Source organism: Lithobates pipiens, unplaced genomic scaffold (genome assembly GCF_037356315.1).
Source record: "Lithobates pipiens isolate NorthernLeopardFrog02 unplaced genomic scaffold, aLitPip1_a1.2 Scaffold_18, whole genome shotgun sequence".
In the NCBI taxonomy this organism is placed as follows: domain Eukaryota; kingdom Metazoa; phylum Chordata; class Amphibia; order Anura; family Ranidae; genus Lithobates; species Lithobates pipiens.
In genome coordinates, this window is record NW_027507758.1 from 327588097 (window position 1) to 327609980 (window position 21884).

Here is a 21884-nt window from a genome sequence, read left to right on the forward strand (position 1 = left end):
ATAGCAGTCCACAAAAAGAAGTATTCAAGAGATACACAGAAGCTGAGTAATAACATTTACCTCCTTCAGTTTTCCACTGGTAAATGTGGGTGAGAGCACTGTACGAATTCTTTTCCACTGGTCATCCTCCGCAATTGTTAGAGCTGATTCAAAGGGACCATTAAGACCAAAACTCTGTATCGGAGGAAAAAAATAATAATCTTCATAATACATTTTTGTTGTCTGAATTATAGTTTACACAGAAATACTTTGCAGCCTGAGTGCCTTTTTAAATGTCAGACACAAGTCATACCAAAGTAATTCCTAAATGAAGGTAACTAATTAGAGAAGGAAGGAAAGAAAAAGAGTATTAACAGTAAGTGTTAATACGCCATCTTAAGAATTAAGGGTTGCATAATCTTTCTAAAAAGGTGATAGTATAGTTCATGTTAACATGTATATCAATAATGTTATTGGCAATAATGTACTGAGGATTTGAGAAAAAAAAAAGAATGCAATTCCCAGAAATCTGGATTTCTATATTTTGTATATATTTCTCATCCGCTGACATTAATAATCCTGTCCTTACAAAGTGGTCAAATTAATTCAATAATAACACAATTATTGCTGATATATATATACACTGCATAATTATCTTTTAGCATGAGTAAAATGTGATGATGTTCATTTTAGTAAGTATTAATAATAATAATAGTCAGGAATATATAGCATTATGGTGACTAGATGGAGCTGATGATGAATTATATACAGTAAAACCTTGGATTGAGAGCATTATGAAAGTGGTTGTAAACCCTTACAAACCACTTTGACCTACAGGTAAGCCTAGATTAAGGCTTACCTGTAGGTCCAAGAAATATCTCCTAAACCTACACGGTTTAGGAGATATTTGCCGAAAGACAGGCACCGCTGTCTACGGCGCATGCGCCGTAGACAGCGGCACGTAGGTGCACTGAGCACGCAGCTGTCAACGGCGATATGCCACAAGTGGCGGCTCCCGCGCGCATGCACGGGAGTGACGTCATCGCGGCTTCGTCTAATGACAGCGGCGGAGCAGCGAGACCCACTGAGAAGATGGATGCTCCGGACTACAGGGGACAGCGGTGACTTTGCTGGCTCCTGTGTCAGGTAAGTGACACATAATGGACTACTATGCGATGCATAGTAGTCCATTATGCTTTACCTTTGCAGGGAATCAAAGCGGAAGTAAACCCATCAGAGTTTACTTCCTCTTTAATTCCAGAAGCATGCTTGTATTCCAAAGCACTTGTATATGAAAGCGAATTTCCCCATAAAAAATAATGGAAACTCAAATGATTCGTTCTCCAACCATTTATTCATAAGTCCTTCAGTTTATAGTCCATATAAAAAGATTATAGCAATGCGACCAGGTTGTGTAACCATATGTAGCGGCGGCTCCTGAAGATTTAAAATTCCTAAAACCACAGTTGGGTTTTAGGGTCAATTATACCAAATTATGGTTTCAGTACCAGTCTAGCTAGATTGCAATGGGTTCTGCTTAGCCACAGGTGTTGCTGTCACCACTGACAAGTGTGAGAACGCAGTTTAGCTAGGCGCATTGAATGCCATTCTTTCTCAGAACCAGCCCAGTGGGAGCGTCATCCTGCTGTGCATTCTGGGAGAGAGTATTTAAGGTACTGACATCACGTGTTTCTGGGTTCCGGTCCAGAAGATCTTTCTGTCTGCTTGGTCATGGGTCCTCCTGACCAGCCCCCATGGCCCTTATGGCCTGGGGTGTGGATCCATCCAATTCTGAGTCTTTGGGCTGGCTAGCTCGAGGCAAAGTAACTGGAAGGAGGATTCAAAGGTGGTCCGTACCCTCTCAGCTGTGGAGAGGCCCAGCAACTGGAAAAGCACCCAGGGGAGGACTCTTTGGGAGAAGGCCACTCTGAAGGCTGGCTTCTCAGAAAGAGTCTGAAGGCTGGCTTCTCAGAAAGAGCCTGGAGGCTCAGTTGAAGCAAGTGAACCTACACTCATACGGTATCGCCGGACTGGCTGCAAGATACTGGTACCGTATGATGGCTCTCTAAATTTATCTACATCCTTCAATTACATCCAAGTCTGTGGCAGAGACTTTATTCACAAGTGTTCTACATCCAAGTCTGTGGCAGAGACTTTATTCGCAAGTGTTCTACGTTCAAGTCTATGGCAGAGACTTTGTTCAAGTGTTCTATATGCAAGTCTGTGGCAGAGGCTTCGCTTTGCTCAAACACTCTATCGGCTGCTAGCTCTAGTGAGAGGAGTTTTATCCGGTAGCTGTGAGAATCCAGTTGTGAGCAGTAATTCTCTGGATTTCTATAGTGAGAGACTTCCTATCTTTTGCAGTTCCAAGAGTACCTGATCTTCCTACCTAACTCTCTACCCTTCATTGAGAGACTGTTCTGTCTACTTGTTATCAAATAAATATACCAAAAGTGAATCCAGCGTCAGTTTCTGCAGTTCTTTGGGCCATCTACCTCAGGAAACCCCTAGACGTACACGAGGTCAAGAAGGTAACGGTAAGCTCAATTAAACCAGACGCTCTTTCGGGGGTCAGTGCTACACATAAAATGTCCATCCACAAATGGAAGCCTCCACAAGGGGATTAGAAGCAAAACCAGCAGGAGCTACGGAGTATAAAAGAGAAGAGAGGCGCCTCTAAGTGTAGCAATGTGGTAACATTTAAAGAAGGTACAACATTTAGCAACTCACATGGTTGATGATTAAAAGAGGCACATCTAAGTAGGCATCCGAGTTAAAGCTATTAACATAGACCATCCTCTGCACCGCCAGCTCTCACCAATGTCAGTCTGCAATCATGAATGGGAAGACTACCCTGCAGTAGAGCAATCTGAAAGCATGTCTTGAACCAGCCGTGGAGCGCAGCGTGGAAGGGACGACGTCAATGGCGGTGATTAGGATGGTCTATGTGGACATCTTTACCCTTGGATGCCTGCATACTTAGATGTTTCTGTTTTAATGATCAACCATGTGAGTTTCTAAATGTTGTACCTTCATTAAATGTAACCATTAAATTTAATCATATTGCTACACTTAGAGATGTCTCTCTTCCCTTTTATACTCAGTTGTGACAGGATGCTACTTGTATATCAAGTCAAATTTATTTAAAAAAAAAATTGCTTTGCTTGCAAAGCGCTCTCAAACCAAATTACTCTCAAACCAAGGTTTTACTGTATTTACTCTATTCTGTATGAATGAAAACACTTGACCTAACGAGAAAATAGCCTTATACCATTCATTTTTGTTCGCTTTCACACAGAACAAGTGTTCATGCAGTGTCACAGGATGAATAGCTCTGCAAATCTTTTTAAAAATACCCCCTACATGTTAGAAAACTCAGCTAGTGGTTATTTCTCTGTGTGTGGCATTTTCATGAATTCATTAACCTCCTCCCACCCGCCCTATAGCCGAATGACGGCCTTAGAGCGGGCGGGTTCCTTCGCCTGGCCGTCCCTGGACGGCCTGGTGTTTACTTCCGCAATGCGCGCCGCCGGGGGCGCGCATCGCGGAAGTATTGTATTCGCCGTGTCTCCCGGAGACAGGCAAATAGAGATCGCCGTTAACGGCCAATCAAAGCGGCCGTTCACAGCGCGATCGCAGCTGCCAATGGGAGATGATCTCATATGTAAACATATGAGATCATCTCCCATTGCCGTGTCTCTCCCTCCTCACACAGAGACAGCGTGTGAGGAGGGAGAGCGATCTGTGTGTCAGCCCCAGTGCCAGTGTCAGCCCCAGTGTCAGCCCCAGTGCCAGTGTCAGCCCCAGTGCCAGTGTCAGCCCCAGTGCCAGTGCCATCTGTCAGCCCAGTGCCATCTGTCAGCCCCAGTGCCAGTGCCATCTGTCAGCCCAGTGCCATCTGTCAGCCCAGTGCCATCTGCCAGTAGTGCCAGTGCCGCCAGTGCCACCTGCCAGCGCCAGTGCCTGCTGCCAGCGCCAGTGCCTGCCGTCAGCCCCAGTGCCGCCAGCACCAGTGCCACCTGCCAGTGCCACCTGCCAGTGCCACCTGCCAGCGCCAGTGCCACCTGCCAGCGCCACCTGCCAGCGCCAGTGCTACCTGTCAGCCCCAGTGCCGCCCGTCAGCCCCAGTGCCGCCCGTCAGCCCCAGTGCCGCCCGTCAACCCCAGTGCCGCCCGTCAACCCCAGTGCCGTCCGTCAGCCCCAGTGCCGTCCGTCAGCCCCAGTGCCGCCAGTGCCGTCAGCCCCAGTGCCGCCAGTGCCAGTGCCACCTGCCAGTGCCACCTGCCAGCGCCAGTGCCATCCGTCAGCCCCAGTGCCAGTGCCGCCAGTGCCACCTGCCAGTGCCACCTGCCACCACTAGTGCCGCCAGTGCCAGTGCCGCCAGTGCCACTTGCTAGTGCCACCTGCCAGTGCCACCTGCCAGCGCCAGTGCCATCCGTCAGCCCCAGTGCCGCCAGCCCCAGTGCCGCCAGTGCCACGTGCCAGTGCCACCTGCCAGTGCCACCTGCCAGTGCCACCTGCCAGTGCCACCTGCCAGCGCCAGTGCCACCTGCCAGTGCCACCTGCCAGCGCCAGTGCCATCCGTCAGCCCCAGTGCCATCCGTCAGCCCCAGTGCCGTCAGCCCCAGTGCCGTCAGCCCCAGTGCCGCCAGCCCCAGTGCCACCTGCCAGTGCCACCTGCCAGCCCCAGTGCCACCTGCCAGTGCCACCTGCCAGCCGCAGTGCCATCTGCCAGCCTCATTTGCCAGAGCAACTAGCCAGAGCAAATAGCCAGCACCATCTGCCAGTGCCATCTGCCAGTGCCAGCCCCAGCCCCATCTGCCAGCCCCATCTGTAAACATGTAAACATATGAGATCATCTCCCATTGCCGTGTCTCTCCCTCCTCACACAGAGACAGCGTGTGAGGAGGGAGAGCGATCTGTGTGTCAGCCCCAGTGCCAGTGTCAGCCCCAGTGTCAGCCCCAGTGCCAGTGTCAGCCCCAGTGCCAGTGTCAGCCCCAGTGCCAGTGCCATCTGTCAGCCCAGTGCCATCTGTCAGCCCCAGTGCCAGTGCCATCTGTCAGCCCAGTGCCATCTGCCAGTAGTGCCAGTGCCGCCAGTGCCACCTGCCAGCGCCAGTGCCTGCTGCCAGCGCCAGTGCCTGCCGTCAGCCCCAGTGCCGCCAGCACCAGTGCCACCTGCCAGTGCCACCTGCCAGTGCCACCTGCCAGCGCCAGTGCCACCTGCCAGCGCCACCTGCCAGCGCCAGTGCTACCTGTCAGCCCCAGTGCCGCCCGTCAGCCCCAGTGCCGCCCGTCAGCCCCAGTGCCGCCCGTCAACCCCAGTGCCGTCCGTCAGCCCCAGTGCCGTCCGTCAGCCCCAGTGCCGTCCGTCAGCCCCAGTGCCGCCAGTGCCGTCAGCCCCAGTGCCGCCAGTGCCAGTGCCACCTGCCAGTGCCACCTGCCAGCGCCAGTGCCATCCGTCAGCCCCAGTGCCAGTGCCGCCAGTGCCACCTGCCAGTGCCACCTGCCACCACTAGTGCCGCCAGTGCCAGTGCCGCCAGTGCCACTTGCTAGTGCCACCTGCCAGTGCCACCTGCCAGCGCCAGTGCCATCCGTCAGCCCCAGTGCCGCCAGCCCCAGTGCCGCCAGTGCCACCTGCCAGTGCCACCTGCCAGTGCCACCTGCCAGTGCCACCTGCCAGCGCCAGTGCCACCTGCCAGTGCCACCTGCCAGCGCCAGTGCCATCCGTCAGCCCCAGTGCCATCCGTCAGCCCCAGTGCCGTCAGCCCCAGTGCCGTCAGCCCCAGTGCCGCCAGCCCCAGTGCCACCTGCCAGTGCCACCTGCCAGCCCCAGTGCCACCTGCCAGCCGCAGTGCCATCTGCCAGCCTCATTTGCCAGAGCAACTAGCCAGAGCAAATAGCCAGCACCATCTGCCAGTGCCATCTGCCAGTGCCAGCCCCAGCCCCATCTGCCAGCCCCATCTGCCAGCCCCATCTGCCTCCAGTGCCATCTGCCTCCAGTGCCATCTGCCTCCAGTGCCATCTGTCAGTGCCACGTGTCGTCAGTGCCACGTGGGGTCACTTTGTGGGCATTTCCATTGTCCTGGTGCTCCAGGGCCTTCAAAACTGTAATAGGTGGTTGAGAAATAAGATGTGTAATTTATGCTCCTAGAACGCCTGATGGTGCTATTTCAATATTGGGCCTCTGTATGTGGTCGGGCTGTGTAAAAGTCTCACACATTTGGTATCGTTATACTCAGGAGGAGTAGTAGAACATATTTTGGGGTGTCATTTTTGCTATGTACATGCTATGTGTTGGAAATATCTTATAAATTGACAACTTTGCGTAAAAAAAATGCGTTTTCATTTTTTTCCCACATTTTCCCAAAACTTCTGGAAAAAAAATAAACCATTCAAACGACTCATTATGCCTCATAGATTATACGTTGGGGTGTTAGCTTTCCAAAATGGGGTCACTTTGTGGGCATTTCCATTGTTCTGGTGCTCCAGGGCCTTCAAAAATGTAATAGGTGGTTGAGAAATGAAATGTGTAATTTATGCTCCTAGAACGCCTGATGGTGCTATTTCAATATTGGGCCTCTGTATGTGGTCGGGCTGTGTAAAAGTCTCACACATTTGGTATCGTTATACTCAGGAGGAGTAGTAGAACGTATTTTGGGGTGTCATTTTTGCTATGTACATGCTATGTGTTGGAAATATCTTATAAATTGACAACTTTGCGTAAAAAAAATGCGTTTTCATTTTTTTCCCACATTTTCCCAAAACTTCTGGAAAAAAAATAAACCATTCAAACGACTCATTATGCCTCATAGATTATACGTTGGGGTGTTAGCTTTCCAAAATGGGGTCACTTTGTGGGCATTCCCATTGTTCTGGTGCTCCAGGGCCTTCAAAAATGTAATAGGTGGTTGAGAAATGAAATGTGTAATTTATGCTCCTAGAACGCCTGATGGTGCTATTTCAATATTGGGCCTCTGTATGTGGCCAGGCTGTGTAAAAGTCTCACACATTTGGTATCGTAATACTCAGAAGGAGTAGCAGAACGTATTTTGGGGTGTCATTTGTGGTATACACATGCCATGTGAGAGAAATAACCTATTACATTGAAAATTTGGTGAGAAAAAAAAAATCTTCATTTTGCAAAGAATTGTGGGAAAAAGATGACAACATCAAAAACCTCACCATGCATCTTAGTAAATACCTTGGAATGTCTACTTTCAAAAAAGGGGTAATTTGGGGGGTATTTGTACTTTCCTGACTTGTTCGGGTCGCAAGAAATGAGATAGGCCACCAGTACATCAGATGTGATCAATTTTGTGCGATTCGCACCACAGCTTGTAGACTCTCTAACTTTCACAAAGACCAAATAATATCCACTAATTTGGGTTATTTTTACCAAAGATATGTAGCAGTATAAATTGTGGCCAAAATTTATGAAAAAAAAATTATAATTTGCAAAATTTTATCACAGAAACAAAGAAATATGCGTTTTTTTTCAAAATTTTCGGTCTTTTTTCATTTATAGTGCAAAAAATAAAAACCCCAGAGGTGATCAAATACCACCAAAAGAAAGCTCTATTTGTGGGGAAAAAAGGACAAAAAATTCATTTGGGTACAGTGTTGCATGACTGAGTAATTGTCATTCAAAGTGTGAGAGCACCAAAAGCTGAAAATTGGTCTGGTCAGGAAGGGTGTTTAAGTGCCCAGTAAGCAAGTGGTTAATAATCAAATAATTGTTTATGGTATCCAAACTTTTAGCATAATTTTTTGGGATACTTTATCTGTATTACGTGATACATGCGCAGCTTAGTGTACAATTCTAGCATCTGTCAAAATTAACAGGGGTTACGTCATCCCAGCCTGACCAATTAGGATGGCCAAAGATTCTGAACCCAGAAGAGGCTGGAGAAAAGATGGCAGCTTTGACAAGGAACTTGTAAGCATTGATTTACTGGTGAGTGAGTATAGTATATAGGTAGGTATACCGTAGTTCTGTTGTAAATGCATAAAGCCACCTTTGTAAATGTGCAGCCTGTAATGCTATTTTTACACAAACTGAAGCCACGAGGTATCATGATGATGCACTATTGCTGGTGTTTGAGAGAAATTATTGTTGAATAATTTACCCAAGGACACTTACCCTTCTGTTTATGAAGTTAGTATAACACTCTTTTACCAGTATGGCTTTTATTAAAGCAGGGTCTAGAATTGCAAGAACTGGTTGTCTTCCATCATACAATCTGCAACAAAATATACAACAGAAATAATTTACAGCTAAAAATTAATTGTTGAGCAGCTAAAAAAGACATACATTTTTTTTATCTGTATATTCAAAACCAAAGCAATCTGTCATCAGCTATGTATAGCAGGCTTCTAGCCTCTATAAGTTCTACATGAATGATCATATGCACCCAGAGTGCCTCAGAAGCCCCAGAGTACAGGGTGATCATTTTTACAAGTTTTAGTTATCTCCTGTGGTCAAGGTTTTGGGTTTTCCAGGGTTTTCTATAGTCAGCTGCCTCTATGTGGCCCTTTTCTCATGTCTAGTGACAGTTTTGGAAGCTGAAAGTAAATACTCGTGTAACACAAACCCATTAGAAGCCTCCGATTAGGATGGGTCCTCTGTTCTTTAGTTTGACCTTTTCCAAAATAAACACAGCCCATCTAACACAACAGGTTGAGAGTTTAAACGTACAATATCACAGGAAATCACTAAAGGTAATATTTAGTACCTAGTAGTAGTGCTATATCAAAGAAAACAGGCACCAAAGGCAAACTTAATATATTGTCACCCAATATGATTGGTAACTAGGCAAGCGTAAAATGGGATATTGCAATAACAATAATGCAATTTAGCATACAAAGTGACAAAGACTAGGCATTAGATGACATTTGCCATCCAGGTCAGCATAAACAGTAGCAAGACCACCTCAAGTGCAGCAATGGGCGGTAGTAGAGTTTAATCTACTGAGTGCTGGAACTCTACTGCCAGAGTGCATTTATGGTGGCGATGCCAGTTCTAGACCGACTGGGTATGCACAGTCCAAAGAAAAGGAGGATGGTAGCTGAGGGGGCAGGGGAACAAAGGGGTTTGCAGATTAATTATTACAAGAGGGGGGTCTTTTGAGATGTTATTCTGCCAGCTATTGTTGGGGCTCTTTAAAAAGCATCAGTGCAATTAATGACAGTCCCAGTATATGCTGTATAGCGTCAGTTATAGGTATGGTATAATCTCGGCACAGCTGCAAGGTAGATGTGGTTCAGATGTGTTGAAGGTTCACTGTAATGCAGTATTGGCTTGGTATAGGTGCAGTCCAGGTTTGGAATAAGTGCAGTAGAGGGTGCAGTATGGACTGGGTACACTTAGTGTCCTGGTCTGAGTGGCTCAGTCTCTTCTAACAGGATCAGCAGTGACTAGCCCTCTTACCAGTTCCTGGGATTCAGCGGTGACCTTTTGCTTTAGAAGGTAGTCTCTGGTGATCAGTGATGAGAAGGTGAGTAAATGCTCCAGTCTTCTTTCTCCCTGTGACAGCAGTGCAGGTCCTGTCACGTGGACAGCGCCGCGCTGCCCAGGTGTCCTCGCTCCCAATCACAAGCTTGGATCTCCGTTTGCTATGGTTTCCAGCTGGCAGGTGAATATTCAGATAGAGGTGCTCTCTTTTAACTCCCTCCAAGAAGCCAAGAAGAACATTCAGGGGCAGTTTAATAAAAATCATCTCTTCACTCCTCCAACCGCACAGTGCCTATTGGGATTTCTATTGTAACCATTATAGCGTAGCCATTATATGGCTGCCATCTAAAAATACAACTTCCGGGATTCTGAGCACTCTGCATAGAAGTCTATGGGCTTGCTTGGGCTTTAGCTCGCCTCCTGCTGGCCAGTATAACATTAGTATCTCAATAAAGGGAGAGAAGAATAACGATCAATGTCTTCATCTCCATATTGCTGTAGCTCAGCACCTGGCTACATAGGTTATAATTTAGAATTGTCAGCTCAACTAGAAACTGATATTATTAAAAAACAAAATGTAGCTTTGAACTCACCCCCATAATTTTCCATATTTTTTAAAGCATTCCACATCATACTGTGCCACACCCTGAAAAATAATCAAATATATAAGCACACAAACATACACAAATAAACATGCATATTTGCAGATGATTAATATTATATGCCACCTAACATCCAAACTTTTTTTCAGTGACATTGTAAAAACTTTTGGGCAAACAGGAAAGACTCTATTGGGAAAAAGCAAGGTGTGCCTTGCTTTTCCCCTATTGTATTTTCCAGAGTCTTGCTTCTCCTCTCAGGGTTGCTGCCGATGGTGTATATTCACATTGACTATTTACTTATTTACATTGATCCCCCACTCTGTACATTATATTGGACTTATTTATTTACATAAGAGACTCTGCCTGTTGGTTCTTGTGCCATCTTATTCCTCTTTTTTTTGGAAAGACTCTATTGGCCAACCACGGAGACCTACAGTTTATGCTCGATGCTGCTATCCAAACTTTAAAGCACGTAGTTTTACAAAAAATGTTTTATATAGTATGTTATGCCACGCGCAGATAAATATCATGCAATGAAACATATACAGGAGGTTGGAATATCATGCAATGGAATTTTGATTTCAAGTCCTGTTGGGACATGCCAAGGGAGTATTGGTTTGTTCACTTGTCACCAGCTTTGTCCCTTTTGACATTTAAGTCCGAGTTCATTAGAGCCATCGTATGTGCCTCTGATGACACCATTATGGTTAAACGCGTCAGTAATTTGCTAGGCTTTGACAATGCCCGATCCCGGAGACACATTTCACCATTCTCTCTCCCTCTTACTATGGTCCATCAAAGATGGACTCTTGGTCATGAGTTTTAGAGGTACAGGCACTTGGACGACACTCTGGTTTGCTAAAGTATAGTGACGTCTGACATGCATGCCTGGTATTTCTGAGCATGGTGTTATGTGGTGAAAAGGTTTTCATTTCTCAAACTGACTGTGGTTTGGCATTGTTATGTACAGAAGTGAACTTGTGAATCACATTGTTCAAATTATTATGGACATGGCATTTACAGGATTAGAGGGGATTGTTGTGATATGGCTGAACCGGAGTGACTCCATCTTTATAAGTTCATATAAGATTAACTTGGGTTAACTTGTTAGTTAGTTTAAACTCTGTATTTACAGACTGCAGCGGTTTCCTATAAAGCATACATATAAGAAAATATAGCTTGCATAAGCAGTTTTATTCTGTACTGTCTAAATAAAGAAATTGTGTCTCAGTATGTCTGGGCCACAGGACTCATGGCTATAAGTCATGAAAGCAGATGGCATAATTAATGATATGCAATGTACACCTCTGTATTAACCACACCCATGTTCTATGCAATGATTGGCTAATAATAGCGTATATAAGTTGTAGACCTGTCCAGAATTACCCAGATAAGCTTTGAACATCAACTCTGACTGGTGTCACATGGCTTTATGTCACATGGGTTGGTGTCACATGGTGACCCCGCCCCCTTACGATGTCACAGTCCCCATGTGACATCAACCCATGTGACCAACCCATGTGACATAAAGCCATGTGACACCGCCCCTTGTCCCTATATAAGTGGCCGCGCAGCGCGTCCCTGGCATTGTGGCCGGAGAGAGCGTCGAGTCAACATCTCCAGGAGAAGAAGGAGAAGAAGAAGAAGAACGGAAGGCGGCAGCGGCGACAGAAGACCGGGCCACCGCCTGTAAAAGAGCTATAAGAAGGCGCGGTGGCCCGGCAGAAGAACCGAAGAGGGGGACAAGACCCCCGAAGTCGGGAGAAGAGGCCTGGCGGCGAGGAAGAAAGCCGGACTCCTCCGCTAGCAAAAGAGCTACAAGAAGATAGCGGAGGAGTCCGGCGAGAAGACCCCCGAAGACGGAAGACCCCCGGAGCTGTGCAATAAAGTATTTTATCTCGTGTGTTGTGTTTTTTTTTGTACTTTTATTTTACAGGTGAATGGGTAGGGGTACATTGTACCCCATACTCATTCACATAGGGTGGGGGGTCGGTATCCGGGGGCCCCCTTATTAAAGGGGGCTCCCGGATTCCGATAAGCCCCCCGCCCGCAGACCCCGACAACCAACGGCCAGGGTTGTCGGGAAGAGGCCCTTGTCCTCATCAACATGGGGACAAGGTGCTTTGGGGTGGGGGGCCGCGCCCCCCCCCCCTTCCCCAAGGCACCCCCCATGTTGAGGGCACACGGCCTGGTGCGGCTAAGGTGGGTGGGGCGCTCGCTCGCCCCCCTTTCCTGGCCAGCCGGGTAGCGTGCTCGGACAAGGGTCTGTTGTGGACTTGGGGGGGACCCCCACGCCGATTTTTTTCGGCGTTGGGGTTCCCCTTTAAGTCCATACCAGGCGGCAGGGCCAGCGACATCTCCTTCGCGGGCCCCGCCTACCTGGAGACCCGCTCGAAATGAGCGGACATTTCTCCGGGCGGGAAAAGTCCGCTCATTTCAAAAGTACGGCGGACTGGCATACACACGGCCGGATTGTCTGCCGAAATGCGAGTACGGCGGGCAGATTGTTGTGCAAACCGAAATTCTAAGTCCGCCGTACTGTCGGGTCAAAAAAGTATGCCGGAGGCTACACGCGGGGGGGATTGTTTGGCGGACTTGAGTTTGCCGGACTTTTCCACCGGATTGTTTGATCGTGTGTACGCGGCATTAGTGTTTAGTTTCTGGTTTTATTCTTTTTTGGTTGGTTTTGAGAGATCTTTTTTTTTTTTAATTTCTTGTTTCATTTAGTTAATATTTTGTTATTTTCTGTTGGTATAATATTTTTGCACATTTGGTGATTTTGGTGTTAGTTTGCTGCAATCAAAATCATATTATTTTTTTTTGTCTACATTTTTCTAACTTTTAAAGGAAAAATGTGCAGCAAACAAGGCCAAAAAAGCAGTAAGAGTGCTGCTGGGAGAGGGAGAGCTATGAGCTGTGTACGTGAGCAGCAGGTGGGAGGTTCTGTCTCTGCGCCCTCTGAGCTCAGCTCACCTCCCATAAAGCTGAGGCGAACGGGAGTGAAGACTGCTGGTGGTAAAGAGCCTGGCAAACAGCAGACATTTGCACGTCGCCAGCTGTTCCAGGATTTACCTCCTAGAATCAGCAGCACAATTCATAGCAAAAGTGGCGCTACCACCTCTGCCACTGCTGCTGGTAGCATGCTGCCCATTGGTACCTTTTATGGAAGAGGGCAGGCCAAAGGGGTTCCCAGTGCACATACATTTGTACAGCCAAAGCTGGAGATCCTGGCCATGCAGCAGGAAACATGTCAGGAGGCTGAAGCTCATAATGATGTCACCACCACCATTGCTGCCAGTGCCATCACCATCAGCACTACAGGGAGCTTGGCACTGGTCAGCAAGGAGACAGCGTTTACTGCTTCTAATGATCACTGTTCCCTTGGCAACATGAAAGAGGTGAAAGCAGGCTTTCCTGACATTGTTGTAGACAAATTTAATTTCCAGCCCTCTACCCATGTTGGCACCACCGACAGCCCAGAAAGTATCTCCCCTCAGTCCCCACTACTTTTTTCTCCTGAAAAGACCCCCGCCCAAGTGCTTTCTAAGCCTCCAGCATCAGAATGGGCCAATGCAACCATTAGACCTCAATCCATCACAGAACTCAAAATATCTGGGATGTTCAGGTCTCTTCCTCCTGCTCCTGCCGAACCTCAGAAAGAAAGAGTGTGACCACTGCAGTGGAAAAGGGATTCCATCAGGTAGTGTCCGAGGTGGTGGCTGCCGTTCCAGCATTTGGCAGCATTTTAAAAGAATTGGTGTCGGTCAGAAGGCCAAATGCAATCACTGTGGCAGGGAGGTCAGCCGGAGCCAAGACATAGGGCATCTCAGTAATAGTGGCATGAACCAGCACATGCGTGTGCACCACCATGCAGTGCTGTTAGGGGAGAAAAGTATTATGGCCACTCCTCCAAACACCGGAGACCATTTCTGGCAGCGATGGAAGGCTGTCCAAAGTGGTGGACTCTTGTCGGAAGATGGCTGGCCACTTCCATCTGAGTGTGAGGGACAGCCACCTCCTCAGGGTGGAACAGAGGAAGGCAGGCCTTCCAGAACACTGCCTAAAACAGGATGTGAGGACTAGGTGGAATTCAGCCCTAGCAATGCTGGAACGCATCCTTGAGCAGCAGAATGCTCTCCATGCCATGGCCTGTGATCATAACATTGGCACGGAGAGACCTTTAGGCAGGGAGGACTGGGCCATAATTGGGCAGATTGTGGCAGTCCTCAAATGTTTCCTCTCTGTCACAGAACACCTAAGCCGCGAGGATGCCAGCATTGGTCATGTGCTCCCACTCTTCAACCACCTTCAGAGCAAATTGGAGCGGTTCAAGTTGGCTGAGGAACCTTTGCCTGATGGTGGCCCTCAACCTGATGTGTTGGCTCTGCTAAACACATTTCTGATGGAGTTGGGCAGGCGCACGCAGGAGTTGACTGCCTCTTGCCCAGAACTGATGCTGGCTGCCATGTGTGACCCTCGCATCAAGGGCAAAATGGCTGTGCAGTGTAGTGCTCTGACAACATGGTGGGACAGACTAATCGACAGGGTGCGTCAGAGGGAAAGGCAGATGGTAAGGCTGGGAGAAGAGGAAGGGGAGGAAGAAGATATTGAAGACCCCTCTCCCATGCATCATCTAGTGAAGTGAGCAGAGCTCCTGCCAGCGGAGCATCTTCTGTCTTGGCTGAGGCACTTGACACCCTAATGGGAACCTCCAGTATAGTGCACCCCAGGAAACCCATATCAGCAAAGGAGGTTGTCATGTCCTATTTGTAAGCCCCACCAGTGCACCCCACCACAGATCCAATGTTTTTTTTGGCAGGAGAAGAGCAAGGAGTGGCCTGCCCTCACAGATATTGCCAAGGAGCTACTGTCCTGCCCTCCGACAAGTGTCCAGAGTGAGCGGGTGTTTTCTGTGATGGGAAACATCCTGTCACCCCAAAGATTCCAGCTGTCCCCCCAGCTAATGGAGCAGTTAGCATTTTTGAAAATCAATTTTCCAAAGCTGGGGTACCCTCCCTCACTCTGAACATTCCTTGAACTGACTGTCTGCAGCAGAGATGGCCATTTTTTTTATTTTTTTATTTTTTTTTTTTTTCTTCTCTCTCCCTTTTTTTTTTTTTTTGTTTAGTCCATTTTTTTTTTTTTTTGATTTGTCCATCCCTTTACTCTCCTTGCTCCCTCCTGCTCTCTCTTCCCCTCACCCCTGACTGATGTCGTTGGGGGGGGGGGGGGGGGTGGGTTCGGACGGGGAGATATAGTGGGTACAATGCACCTGAATTACGGGCACAATGTATATACACATGCAACGGTGGGAGGTGGGTCACTCACAGTATAAAGGATGAAATTAGGAAGGGTAAAAAAAAAAAATGAGGCACAGGTTGGGTTTAAGGGAAGTTGGGTTAGGGAGGGGGGGAGGGGGGATAAGGTAGTATGTGAATGGGTGGGGAAGAGAAGGGAGTTTGAAGGTATGGGTGAGGTTGTAACGGTCACAGGAAAAGCCCCTAGGGGTAACCCAGAAGGGTATGGGGAGGGGTGGGGAGTAGGAACAAGGAATAAAAGGGGAAATATTGGACAGGAAAAGGGCAAAGATTGCACAGTAATAGAGGATAAATTAAAAATAACGTTGGGAATATATGAAAAGTTTATCTTTTCTCTTTCACTAAAGGGAAGTTTGGGACAGAATGGTATCACAATATTCAAAAGGATACACAAGGTTATTAGGAATTTTAGTTTGAGTAGGCTTTTTTTCTCTCCTTTTGTTCCCTCACATCTCGCAACTTTTTTTCAGAGGGGGCATAGAGAACATCCCTATGAGATCAATTATAATATTGAGACAATCCCTTTTTCCTGTCATTTTTTACTGTTTTCTGGAAAGGTATGCAGGATAGAGTTATGAATATTGGCTCCTGGAACGTTAGAGGGATGGGTACATCAGTTAAAAAAGCAGCGGTGTTTGATGCCCTCGAAAAATGTGATATCGGGTTGGTCTGCTTACAGCAAACGCATCTAACTGAGGACTCCAAGTTGAAGAACTACAGCAGGAAATTTCCCACTCAGTTTCACTCAGTCCACACCTCTTATTCAAGAGGTGTGGCTGTGTTGATAAGAAAAGAAGTAGCGTTTAACTGTCGGCAGACCAGCATCGATAAAGAAGGAAGATATGTATTTTTGCATTGTGTAATTGAAAATCGGGAGTATGTCATTCCAAATATTTATATTCCACCCCCGTTTAAACTGGATGTTTTATATAATCTAATGGAATTTATAGTAGGTAAATCTGGGATCCCAGTAGTAGCAGTGGGAGATTTCAACGAGGTTATAAATAAAAATCAGGATAGGTTCCCATCAGGGACAAATTTGCAGAGAGAGGGTGAGAGTCGGTTATCCAGGTTTATGCAAGAAGGGGGACTATTTGATTTGTGGAGAGTTCGGAATCCGGACCTCCTACAATATTCGTGTTTTTCAAGTTCTTACTCTTCACTCTCAAGAATAGATTTAGTGTTGGGGAACGAAGAAGCTAACCAAGTGGTAAGGGAAATAGTATACCAACCCAGGGGGGTGTCGGATCACTCATTGGTGACGGTATCGGTTAACTTAGAGGGGAGAAGTCCCTCGAAAGTATGGAAACTGAACCCAGTATGGCTTGAGATTATTGGGGATGCAAACAAAGTACTATCCCAGCTAGAAGAGTTCATAGAGCTCAATAAGGATACCGCTGCAAGTGGAGTAATATGGGACGCATTAAAGGCCTACCTCAGAGGTATCCTTATTCAACAGGTGGCAAAAATTAAGAAAATATCTAGAGAATGGGAGAATACCGTTAAAAGTGAGTTAGTAGGAGCAGAAAGAGAATATATAGTAAATCCCTCCCCAGAGAAACGAAAGGTATGGTTAGATACACAGCAGAAGTATAAAGCAATGATTATCAGGAAAGCTGAGAACAAAAGACTATTCCAGAAACAAGTGGCGTTTGGGGAGGGGGAAAGTGTCGGGAAGATGCTGGCACACCTAGTGAAGACCAACTCCTCGCCATCCATCGTCCCCGCGATCAGAACAGAGAAGGGAGAAATCTCAACTCAGAATTCAGTGATTATAGATACTTTTAGATCATACTATGCAAAACTGTACAGATCGCAGGGGATGAGGGGAGACGAGGAGATGGAAACGTTTTTTGGAAATATTAAAGTCCCTTCCCTTACCGAGGAGGAGAGAGAGACAATGGAAGCCCCATTAACATTAGAAGAAATTCAATCTGCAGTGACAGCAATGGCTAACCAGAAGTCTCCAGGACCAGACGGTCTTCCATTGGAAACCTATAAATACTATGGGAAAGTACTGCTTCCAGAGTTTCTCAGAGTGTTAAATAGGGTAAAGGAGGAAGGGAGATTGCCTACCTCGATGACGGAGACAACGATAATCGTTCTGCACAAGGAGGGGAAGGATCCGTTGGAAACTAAATCTTACCGACCTATCTCACTTCTGTGCACGGATGCAAAAATACTAGCTAAGGTACTGGCGGCCAGACTGAATAAAATTATTTCCAGATTAATACATCCTGATCAGACAGGATTTATCCCCGGTAGATCAACTAGCATGAATATTAGAAGACTATACCTTAATATACAGATACCAACGGAAAACATAGGGAAAAGGGCAATTATGGCTTTGGATGTAGTCAAAGCCTTTGATAGTCTTGAATGGAGATACATCTGGCGAGTTCTGAGAGAATTTGGCTTTGGCTCCTCATTCATTGAATGGATAAAAATCTTATACAATGGTCCTAGTGCTAGAATTAGGGTTAACAACGAGTATTCAGATAAGATATTATTAGAAAGAGGTACAAGACAGGGGTGCCCTTTGTCACCCCTGATCTTCGCCCTTGCAATGGAACCATTAGCCATTGCAATAAGATCTAATGCTGATATGGAAGGCTTTAAAAGAAAAGCGAGGGAAGAAAAGATTGCGCTATACGCCGATGATATTCTCCTCTATCTGGGGGACGTGGAGAAGTCAACCAGGCAGGGGATGAAAGTCCTCGGGGATTTTAGCAGCTTCTCGGGATTAACAATAAATTGGGAAAAATCATCTCTGATGCCTGTAGATACACTGGAGAGTCAAACTATATCGACAATCCCGCAGTTAGAAGTAGTGGAGAAAATAAAATATTTAGGAATATACATACAAAGTGATGCAAAAAGGTATATAAGTGATAATATCGCCCCCTTATTAGTTAAATTTAAAAATAAAATCGAAATCTGGAAGAAACTCCCTCTTTCGGTTGCAGGGAGATGCAATCTTATCAAAATGCTATGGATGCCACAGTTATTGTATCTGTTGCATAATGTGCCGTTATGGATAGATATAAAGTGGTTTAAAAAAATAGAAACACTATTTAGAGAACTCATATGGAGCGGAGGTACCTCAAGAATAGGCCTACAAATTCTGCAATTACCGACAAGGAAAGGAGGAATGGCAGTACCTCACCCAAGAAGCTACTCTTTAGCTGCACAATTGCAACATCTGGGGACGAGCAATGAGCTTAGTGGAGATATAAATAGGAAGTTAATGATTACTGGGACACCTCATAAAACCATAGTAGGGGCCTTGGAGGCAAACTCATTTCCCTATAGAACGCCCACAATAAAACTCGCTCTAAAAGTATGGAAGGCAGTAAAAGCGATAAAGGGTCTAGAAGGGATGACCAAAGAAACCCCATTATGGAATAACCTGAACCTACAGGAAATGGGAATGATAGAGAGGCACAAAGATTGGGAAAGTAGGGGGATTGACAGACTGGCCCAGTTGTATGAAGGAAGTATAATAAAAACATTTAATACACTGAGAATGGAATATGATCTACCAAAACACTCATTTTATAAATATTTACAAATCAGACACGCATTATCGAAACAATTTGGTGCACCGGGGCCAGTGTGGAGCAAATCCCCCATCTATAATAGATTAAAATCTGAAGATAGTGCAAAAGGGTTTATAGCAGAAATGTATCCATATATTTGTGAAGGGAGCATAGAAACCCCAGATAAACTTAAAAGTAAAATAAAATGGGAAGAGGAAGTAGGAACATTCTCAGATGAGCAGTGGATGAGGATACTGGAGGGAGGACACTTGATATCTGTCTCACCAGCCCAGAGGGTGTCACATCTAATGCTGCTACATAGAGCCTATTATACACCGAAGAGGCTATACAGGTTTAGGCGAAGGGAAGATGATGGCTGCCCGAGATGTCAGGCGACAGGGGATCTCATGTTCTGGAGGTGCCCTAAACTGTTCCGTTACTGGTCAGAAGTTATTGCTGACTTGAATGAAACATTTGGAGTGTCGGTTGATGGGAACCCCAGAATGTGCCTATTGGGCCTGAATGAAGGAATAGGAGGGCCGGCCTGTATAAATAAAGCAGTAATGAGATGTATGTTCCAGGCAAGGAAGCTAATAGCGCAAAGGTGGCAGGCAAAAAACTCCCCATCGGTAGCGGAGTGGAGACAACTAATAACAGAGACGATCTGGAAGGAAAAAGTAGTATATGTAAGGAGAGGGAATTTTAGGGAATTTAATAAAATGTGGAAACCATGGTTAGACAAGTTGGGTTACACAGTATAAAGAACTGGAGAGAATGACGACTGGAGGGAAGAAGGAGAGAGAGAGAATATGTGGTATAGGTGATAAGAAGTTAGAGGTATAGAGAGTAACACGGTCATAGTTTGTGTATGAGGGGCCCACTGCTCCTTCCTGTTATGTACGTGAGGGGGGGGGGGGGGAGAGGGGGAGGGAAATGTTAATGTGGAAAACGGAGTGTTTAACTGTATAAAGTTTATGAATGGAAAAATTATTATGGAAAATAAATAAAGATTATATAAATCAAAAAAAAAAAAAAGAGATGGCCATTTGGTCTTAGTAGTTGGTCCCTGTCCCTCCACACAATCCCTCCCTTTGCTTTTCATCTACCCCTATTTGCTTGTGACATCATCTGGGATGGACAAGAAGAGAGGAGGTGCCACCAGGAAGGAGCCGAGAGAGAACTTATTACACATGCTTCCTGCGCTACTCTGCATGCTGGCTGGTAAACACTGTGCCCTGATGTTCCCCAATGTGCCCTGATGTTCCCCAATGTGCCCCAATGTGCTCCAATATGCCCTGATGTGCCCCAATGTGCCCTGATGTTCCCCAATGTGCTCCAATATGCCCTGATGTGCCCCAATGTGCTCCAATATGCCCTGATGTGCCCCAATGTTCCCCAATGTGTCCCAATGTGCCCCAATATGCCCCGATGTGCCCCAATGTGCTCCAATATGCCCTGATGTGCCCCAATGTATCCTGATGTGCTCCATTGTGCCCTGGTGTGCCCCCACCATTCTTCTCATTTACACATATGACTGCTAGAACAAATAAAAAGACATTTAGGGAAATTGATCCAAATTGGAGCGAACAGAATCTGGAGCAGTTGCCCATGGCAACCAATCAGCTTCTTTTCAGATCGTTCCGTTAAGATTTGAAAATGAAAGAGAGAAGCGGATTGTCTGCCATGCACCGCGGGTCCAGTTTTCGCCTGCTCCAGTTTCGATAGATCACCCCACACTGTTTGGGGTCACCGGGGATGTGCGGAGAGCACATGCTTGGTAATACCAAACAATTTCCAGTGACCCCGTACAGTGCGGGGGATCAAAACTGGAGCAGCTGTGCATGGCAGCCCTGTGCTCATTATGAGGGGCTCCCACCATCCCTGTGCTGTGCTGACTTCCTCCTGGGGCTGTACCCCTGCTGTGCTCAGTATGTCAGCACAGCGCAGGAATGGTGGAAACCCCCTCATAATGAGCACAGCAGAGGTACAGCCCCAGGAGGAAGTCAGCATAGTACAGGGATGGTGGGAGCCCCTCGTAATAAGCATAATGAGTCGTCGATGCAACGACAACTGATCCGAAATTCGTAAAACAAAAGTTCGTATTGCGTACAAAATTCGGACGCATGGCAATTCGTATTTTGGATCCTCCCGAACGTACGAATTTAGGGAAATTCGTACGAATTTGAGATTCGTATGGAACGAAACGCACATGTCTAGTGTTTTACTTACATATCATTTGAATACAACTACAAGTATCCGGTAGGATTTACTGGGTCTGTCATGTCATTGTTACATATTGTTCAGATTTATACAGTATAAGCATACTATTCATACAGGAATACTAGTATATGCAGCTGTTCCTGGAGGGTACTGGCATTTTCGCTTAGGTTTTTATTCTTGTCTTTGTTTACTTTTTTCTGTTCTGACAGAAAGAGAATAGAAATCTGCCTAAATGGGACACAAATGGCAATAAAAACCCGACAGAGGTTATAACCCTTCTTTGCTCTATCTAAAACAAAAAAAAAATGTTTGGCTGAAGTTGGACTTTAAAGAGGTCCTTCATTTATCCAGGAAGCACCACACGGATATATAGTAATTACCAGAGAATTTTTTCCTAAATAATTTTTGTAAAACAGGCAAACTTTTTTAATATACATTATTACCATATGCATAGTCTATCACCATAAAATAATGCACCATAAACAGGCACATCATTAAATATCATCAGCCAAGTGATATTTTTTCATACAATGTTATACCAGTGAGCCTAGGTTCACATTGATGCGATTTGGCATGCGATTTGACATATCAAATCGGTGGCTATTTCCGGCAATGGCACCATCTGAATAATTCCCAAAAGTCGTTTCTGTACTACTTTTGGCAACTTTGAGGTGCGATTTCTATAAACATCTGTACAAGAACACGCACAGATGTCTCTGAAATCGTTCCCGAAGTCGGACTGACATGCAGGTATGAAATCATGCGAGTTCAG

At 46.2% G+C, this 21884-nt stretch overlaps 1 protein-coding gene across 1 annotated transcript in view; it reads right to left on the reverse strand.

Annotated features, from left to right (window-relative positions):
- Positions 1-21884, reverse strand: part of LOC143988051 (cytochrome P450 3A9-like) — a 71735-nt gene that overhangs the window by 40629 nt on the left and 9222 nt on the right. Inside the window, exons 3-5 of the mRNA XM_077487314.1 lie at positions 10027-10079; positions 8123-8222; positions 61-174 (exon numbers count right to left, since the gene is read on the reverse strand). Coding sequence (XP_077343440.1) covers positions 61-174; positions 8123-8222; positions 10027-10079 — 267 coding nt within the window. The remainder of the gene's footprint in view (positions 1-60; positions 175-8122; positions 8223-10026; positions 10080-21884) is intronic.